Genomic DNA, 8,295 nt, shown 5'->3' with positions numbered 1-8,295 from the left:
GTTATATGTCACTATTTTTGGTAGCCAACTGTACTTAAATGGCCAGTATGTACTTTATTTTCTTAATTCATTGAAGCCTCTATGTTTGTGTTGGTGATGCGCAATGTGCTATAGGTGCCAAAAGAAAATCTATGTTTGGTACTGCCAATTAGTTTTCTTTTGTCATGGTTCATGTGTGCAATAAACATTACACTTCGTGAGAAAAACATTGTGTCCCTGCCTCTGCTGAATTAGTTTTATCCCCGGCGAGGACAAAATGTAGCCCCCCCCCCCTATAATAATGGTAAATATTCTTTAATAAAGTTATTTGTTTAGGTAAGCTGCCTTCTGAGTATCTTTGCAGTCTTATCCATAATCCACATAGAAAAGGTCCATTTTCATTTCATTCCAGCTCTCAAAAATTCACTATATGCCGCCATATCGGTAATCGGTGAATATTTTGGCTCTAAAATTGGTAGCAAACTCAAAAATCCCATTCTGGTCAGGCTTAGCTTCCTTGTTGGTAGTCCTGTCTGCTTCTGCAAACTGGAGGTGTACAGTTTAACAGTATTCCTACTAGGGCTGCACGATATTAGGAAATATATCTAATTGTGATTATTTTTTACTGATATTGCGAGTGCGATTTGATTCACGATATTGGGGGGAATGATCATTTTTGTATCATTATTCTCATTTTCATTGAAAAATATATATAAAAAAAAGAAAAGTGTGATTTTTTTTGCGAGGATCTGTACCAAACAAAGTTTTTTTTCCTTTAGCCTGTAGGACAGGATTTGTAGGCCGGGACATCTCTACAGAACCACAACTTTATTTGGATATTGCACTAGTTCATATTGCGATTTCGATAAAAGTGTGATTAATCGTGCAGCTCTATTCCTACACACTCTCAGTGCAAGTCATATATGTTATACATACATACATACATACATACATACATACATCCACCTGACCGTAATAGCTCCGGAACTGTCACTGATAATCTTACCTTCTTTTCGGTGTATTTGCATTCTCAAGATTCATCTGACACAGAACTGTATGAGAATTACATTGCAGAAATACTTCACAGGTTCCTGCATCACCTGAGTAGCCACTAGGGCTGCACAATATATAGTTTTTTTTTTTGTTTGTTTTTTTAAATCGCAATCATGATCTCAAATGGCACAATAAACACATCGCAGAAGACACTTCGAGATCTTTTGTGCTAGTTGAAAGATTATATCAGTAGAAAACTGCACTTTAAAATGCAACCGTCATTGTTTTTTTTATTGGCGCCTTTTATATTCAATTCAATTATCAATTTGTTCAATAAAAATGTTGGAAATGATTTCCTTTCATCTGTTTTAAATTCAACATGCAAGTTGTATTTTAGCAGAACACTGAAAGCAGTAGAAATGCAGAAATGAGTATCTTTAATAAGTGTTCTTTATCGCATATTTTCCTCATATTGTGCAACCCTAGTAGCCACCAATACGTGACACAATAGGTTTCCTGCATCTAGACTACATTTCCACTAAACTTTAGAATACTGCTGATAAGTTTAGAAAAACCTACGGTGTATTTCCTCCACTGGCCCACCATCTGCTCCTCGGTGCGCTCGGTGCGGTCCCTGGCCTCGCGGCCCTCTTCCAGTTCCTGATCCAGCCCCTGCAGCAGCACCCTGAGGTGGCCGATGTCTTCTCCCAGCCGCAGGCATCTGGCCATGTACTGACTGTGCGAGTCCAGGTTGGAGCGCAGGCCCTCCTCCGTCTCACACAGGCCCTGCCTCAGCCTGTGCCAGCCCAGCCTCAGCTCCTCGGCCTCCTCCACCACCACCTCCGCCCCGGAGGGAGAGGTATTGCCCCGCACCGCCTCCGCCACCCCCTCGATATGCTGCAGGGTCTTCTCCTCGCCGGCCACGCTGTCGTCCAGAGCCTGGCACAGGGGCAGAGGAAGAAAACATTACAATGGATGCTGTAGGTGGAGCTGTCCACTGCTCCTAATACTTAGGATGGGTTTAAATGCAGTAATTAAATTCCACTACATTGTACTGTGTGTATGTGACGAATAAGAATAAAAGATATAGAAAAAGTGCTTGTTTTGCCGCTGACAGGCTCAAATTAATATTCTAAGTGTTGACAACATTATGGAAAGGATTTCTAAGGAGGTCGACCTTTCTGTTAAAGAGTAAGATCCTTTTTTTAAAACCTAAAAACAAACGTGAAATTGCGTTCGCTAAACCCACCAGAGGCCTGTACTACGAAGCAAGTTTTGACGTTAACGAGTTACCTTCAGGTTCAACCCAGGGTTTTGTGAATCACAACTGTGGATCACTTGTTACCGGGTTACATCGCCGTGGTAACTTACGCTGAACACCTAACCTGGTCGGGAGCAGGTTATGTTGGAGATTAGAGATCAACAGGTGTAAAAGCACCGCCTGCTGACCAATCAATAGTCGACTGATAACGGCGTCACCGTTCTTAGAAGATCAGGTGGAGCTCGGTGCGCGGAGAGAGAGAGGTGTGCTCATAAAAGTTAAAACATTTAGAGAGCGATAACCCCGTTAACATTCCCTGATGGGTATTTTTATGAAAGATATAGATTTTCAGCGGAGGGAATTACGTATAGGCTATTTGTCGGCTTCTTGAGCCGTGTGTCGCCAATGCGCACATCAGTTTGAATTATGTTTTTATATATATATATTTTATTTGCTCTCACGATCACTTCCTAATAATAATAATAATAGGCTAAAGCAATGACAGTTTATGGAAAGCACAAGTGTAATTATGGTCAGATCTTGGTCCTGACTGATGGGGAAGTGATATTAATAAGCGTTGTGATTTACGCATCTACAGCGTCGGCTATTTTTTTTTTTTTTGCCAGCTTTCCTTCCTGTTTTAGGAAGCAGCGACTGTATTGCGTTTTGCCTGTAAATCTGTGTCTGTGTTCTTCATATTTATGTAGAATTATAGTTTGCTCTTATATAAAATATGCGGCCCTGGTAGATATTTGTGATTGGTCAAAGCTGTGCAAACACCGCCTCTTTTATGTGAACACGTGCGCTGCTGGATTGGGAAACCCTGGGTTGACTGAACTAGTTGTTAACCAGCGTCGGGACATGGCTTATGCGGGACCGCGGTTGTTAGGTTAGGTGAAGCCGTGGAACTGAAATAAATCCGGGGCATGTTGATCTTGGTTCGTAGTACAGGCCTCAGGTTCCATGTAAAGAAACAGTAATTTTAGCATTGTAAAATACACCTCATTCAGTCAACAAGAAACAAAATAAAATGATGAAAAGCCATTTTGGGTCGTCTTTCCACTTTTCCAACCATCACAACTCTAGTTTTGGTTGAAATAAACTCCTAGTTAACCGATTTACATGTGAAAAAAATATATTCTGGCTCTATACACGCTAAAGGTATTGCTTTTTTAAATGGATACTGGTGGGATTAGTGCTAGCGAGTTCAGAGCTGTTTCTAGTTAAACAGAAAGGTCTTAAATAGGTCTTAAAAAGGGCTCTCTCTGTAGGGATCCTTTCCATAATGTTGTCAGACACTTAGAATAAATAATCTGTCAGTGGCAAATGCACGATGCACATTTGCCCCAAATGGTTACATTGCAGCCCGGTCTCTGGCTGCCGCTTACAGCGTTCACGCTTAATACTGGACCAATTTCAAAGACTGCTGTTCCCATCAGTCACTTACACACAAAAACATAGGAAAATAGGGTTTAAAAGGTACAAACAGTGAGTTGTGGAATCACCCTTAGGATAACAACTCACACGGTAAACTCACTATTATTTATTCATGGAGTTCACTGCATTTAATTCATAATAATTTCTACAGCATTAATTTCCTTAGCAGAACAACAGAGACATGTCAGACTCACCATTCTGCTGCTCTCACTTTCTCTTTTTAAAACACAAATACTGTTTTTTTATTTACTTTTTCATTGCATTAGCTTTTTTTGAGAGTGGTTAAGTGGCCATAAAGAAAACTAGAAATATATGCCTGTGTGTTGGCTTGGATAAAGTTGGAAAAATATTTTTCATCTTGGTTTCAAATCAAAAAGTATTTCTCTATAACATGAAATATTTGCGACGAATAAATAAAGGCCAGTAGATAACAAAGGCCAGGTAAAAACAGTGATTAGTGGAATTACCCGTAGTCTAAACGCTCACACGGTCAACGTGCTATTATTTATTCATGTTCACTGCATCCAATCGATGGAATTTCTACACCACTAATTCCCATCCACATCCTAAGGAAAGCTCATTGTGGGGACGGGCTCTAGTGGCTGTAATTCTGCACCAAGGCTGAATTTCGGGAAAGAGACTTCAGATACAGTATTAGGGGACCACTAAGATCTATATAAAAGAGACTTCAGATACAGTATTAGGGGGACCACTAAGGTCTATATAAAAGAGACTTCAGATACAGTATTAGGAGACCACTAAGGCCTATATAAAAGAGACTTCAGATACAGTATTAGGGGGACCACTAAGGCCTATATAAAAGAGACTTCAGATACAGTATTAGGGGGACCACTAAGGCCTATATAAAAGAGACTTGTATATGTAAGAAATATGATAAATTGCTTTTATACTGAAGTTTGAAAGTAGGAGTAGATTTCATGAATTCTCAGCATTTAAGATTAAAATGGCACTTTGAGAAGCTTGATAAATACGGGCCCCGGGCTATAAACTGTGCAGTTGCAGTGGGATTACACAGATTTTGGATTTGGAATACTGCAGTGCTATATATTATGCTCTCTACTGCCATGTGACCCAATAAGTTCTGCTATCACCACTAACGCTATAGACTAGTAGTTCCCAACCTTTTTTCGTCCAAGGTACCCCCCACAGACCTGTCAGATGAACTCACGTACCCCTTTATCAATTTCAAATGTAATGTATTTCATGATTGTTGAACTGTCAATATTTACTTTGGTTTGGTCAGCAATCGTACTACTATAGTTTCAACCATTTATCCACTACGTTTAGCTAATTATTTCAATCATTTAGTCAGTACTTTTAGCTAAGCATTTCAGCCACTTAGACAATACTTTCAGCTTTAGCTTCAAGTATCCGGGGTTGGGAATCACCGCTATAGACCACACTTATTGGATCCATTCTTTATGCTCTTTTGAGGTCATGCGGCGGTGGCACCTTTCACCATGAGGATAATTATATTTACTTTCCCTTTGGTTGGTACTATTGGAGTTCAAAAATGCATGGCACACAGCTGGGAATATTTATTCAAAATCCAAATAGAATTCTCTCCCATTTCTTGCTGAAAATAAACAGATAAAGACAAAATAAAAAAGGTTTTGAGAGATCAAACAGCAGCTTCCTAATTCCACTTTAGTGCGTCTCACTTGTAAGGCTTTGAGCTTGTTCTCGGCTGTATCCTCCCTCTCCATCAGATCAGTTAGTTCCTTGGTCTTTGACAGCAGCCAGGACTGGAACCTCTGAACGCAGCCTTGGTACGTCTGGTGCTCCTCCGCCATCTTCTGAAGCAGCGACAGACGCTCCTAGCACAGCAGGAGAATATTTAGCAGCGCACTTGTTCAAAACCAATGAACATCTATCAGCACACATCAGACTTCATATTTGTGCATCTGAGCGAGGAGCGTGAAAGTGAAATTGTATTCTCCTGTGACGCTGAGATTGGTTGTCTGTTATCTCAACTACAAGACTTTTGATAGCACGTTGACATTTTAGATAAGAACACAGAGATTACCAAAAAGAGAGTTCACAGGCGGGAGGCGCTTTCAGAAAACATCATCCCGTAAAAAAAGCATTATTTAAATTTAAACATTCCCATTTGGAGTCAAAAGTGCAGATTTGACAGCAGATGGTGTGTTCATGATGTGAATGTGAATGCATGATGTAGGTTAGGGCTGCTCGGTTATGGACAAAAAAAACCTCATAATCACAAACCACGAATAACACGATTACTCGTTGACCTTTGGAAAGATGTTGCATTTATTTAACTTAAAAAACAGTGAAACAGTTAAATCAACAGTGAAAACACAGAACTGTGAAATTTTCCTTTATACTTTTCATTTTTCATGAAAAGTATTTCATTTTTTTTTTTCATTCTGAACACAAGACAAAATAGGAGTTTACATGCAAATCTCGATTACAATGTTGATTAATTGCACAGCGCCAATGTGGGTACATAAAGATGGATGTGGATGTAAAATCTGACTCATGGACGGGGAAAGCAGCGGGCATGCGTTTGTTACTGTTGACTAATCCAACAGTAACTCCACTCTGAATGTTAATCATTCCCGTCTGAAACTCTGAAAACAATAATCTCTCCCTATGCAGCATCTGGATTTGCTTATAGATATACAGAATAAATATCAGTGTGCTTTTCATTAACCTCAAATGTATGTGCAGTTGTGTGGCTGAGGGACTCACAGAAAGAGTAAAGTACACAAGTAAACATAAATTAAAGATTGAAATGATTGCTGTAAATGTAAACTAAGGGATCACTGATTTGTGGGCACTGTATGCTCACTTTGATTCAACACAGGGCTGTGCAACTCATCAAATTGTGATCGCGATTTAGAACGATCACAAAAACAATGTAATCGCAAAAAAGCTATTAGTTTAAACTCTAACATAGTAGTTCTTAGATAGTTCTTAGAACTAAACGTTCCTAGAACACTTTTTTCTAGTGTGTTCCGACAGGAAAAATGTGGGGATTTTTAAGTTCCTCTGGCTGCAGTAGCGTACTTTTTTAGCTCCTACTTCAGAGCGGGGTCTTTTCCCTTTTCCTAGGTGACTTATAAGTCACGCCCACTGCCAATTCGGAACTTGCAGACAGAGCAACATTTTTAGCACTTTTCACCATCTTATTCATCATTAAATTCACTTCTGACAACGTTTTAGGAGTTTCAAAGTTTTTCGGAGTTGAGAACCTCCATGAAGTGAGGCTCTCGTAAATAAGAGGCTTTTATTTCGGCGTTGACTGTTCGTTTGTTTAAATATCACAACACATGTCCATCATAAGATTAACGGGGAACCTGTGGTTAACTGTCTTTTCGGAGTCACGCACGCACGCACGCACGTGGCCACTTGGCCAGTGGGAATGCAAACAGAAAAAAAAGATTTTGGGGGAGAGTAGTTCTTCTTCTTGCTTAGAAGTGTACTTTTCCTCTAAAAAGTACAAGTACTATCCGGTCGGAAAGCACCTAATATTAAGGGGATATTTCACAGTTCAAGGTGTTTTCACTGGTGATTTGTTTAACAGTTTCACCGTTTTTTTAGGTTCAATTAATGCAACATCTTTCCAAAAGTCAATGAGTAATCGTGCAATTATGATTTTTTCCCCAAAATCGAACAGCCCTAACTTAACATGTCACTCGACAACAAATATAATGCAAATCCCACTAACACACGCATACGTAGGGTGGGGCGTGGTTTTGATTTGAACAATTCTGATTTCAATTCAGATTCTTCCTTTTGAGTACGGTTCTTATCGATTCTCCATTCAGATTCTTTGATGGGTGGTTGAAACTCATTTTTGTTATTTTGAGTCAATGGTGATTTACAGTTTTACCCGGTTTTTTCAACGTAAAATAAAGCCACTTTAGAGCGCCGCTTACTGTGCTCCGTGGCTGCAACACAACAAGCAAGTGGAAGTACGCTGGCTGCCATGGAAACCCAAACTTGCGTGTGATAAATTTGGAACCGATCGGACTCGAATTTGAGTAATTTTTGAAACTATTCCAAGTTAGAACCGGTTCTCGATACCCAATCCTACGCATACGGCAAACCAGATAGCTTCCACCGCACCATGACCTCCTCAGTAAAAACACGGCAGCCTTTGAACTCGCGGCCACAATGCCTCTTAAACTCAGTCAACAATATGTACTGTATACAAGAGCTGGGCAATATGGAGAAAATCAGATATCACGATATTCTTGACCAAACACATCAATATCGATATTGCGTTATTGTAGGGTTGACAGTTGGTGCTTTCACAAAATATTTTTCACAGAGAGATTTTAGATGAATAAATAATCATCAATAATGTGGTAAACAGTTTCAAGTGAAATTACACAGAAAAAAGAAATATTTGTTGTGTTTACATGCACAAAAATAGTGCGATGTTAAAAAAATATCTGCAATTCTTCAAATGATATTCCCTCAACATGTTTAACAGATCTTCTGAGAAAATTGAGTTAGTATGTGCTTGTTCTTATCAACGTGATTGTATATCACAATGTCTCGATATATGATTTCATCACGATATGATTCCATTGAAAGACAATAAATGATCATATTGAATTATTGCCCAGCCCTAC

The 8,295-nt window shown here is 39.4% G+C and overlaps 1 protein-coding gene across 1 annotated transcript in view; it reads right to left on the bottom strand.

Annotated features, from left to right (window-relative positions):
- Positions 1 to 8,295, bottom strand: part of syne3 (spectrin repeat containing, nuclear envelope family member 3) — a 54,254-nt gene that overhangs the window by 40,394 nt on the left and 5,565 nt on the right. Inside the window, exons 4-5 of the mRNA XM_078278184.1 lie at positions 5,353 to 5,508; positions 1,552 to 1,911 (exon numbers count right to left, since the gene is read on the bottom strand). Coding sequence (XP_078134310.1) covers positions 1,552 to 1,911; positions 5,353 to 5,508 — 516 coding nt within the window. The remainder of the gene's footprint in view (positions 1 to 1,551; positions 1,912 to 5,352; positions 5,509 to 8,295) is intronic.

Source organism: Sander vitreus, chromosome 20, assembly GCF_031162955.1.
Source record: "Sander vitreus isolate 19-12246 chromosome 20, sanVit1, whole genome shotgun sequence".
Lineage (NCBI taxonomy): Eukaryota > Metazoa > Chordata > Actinopteri > Perciformes > Percidae > Sander > Sander vitreus.
The sequence above is the reverse complement of the archived record's forward strand: the minus strand, read 5'-3'. Positions and strand labels throughout refer to the sequence as shown.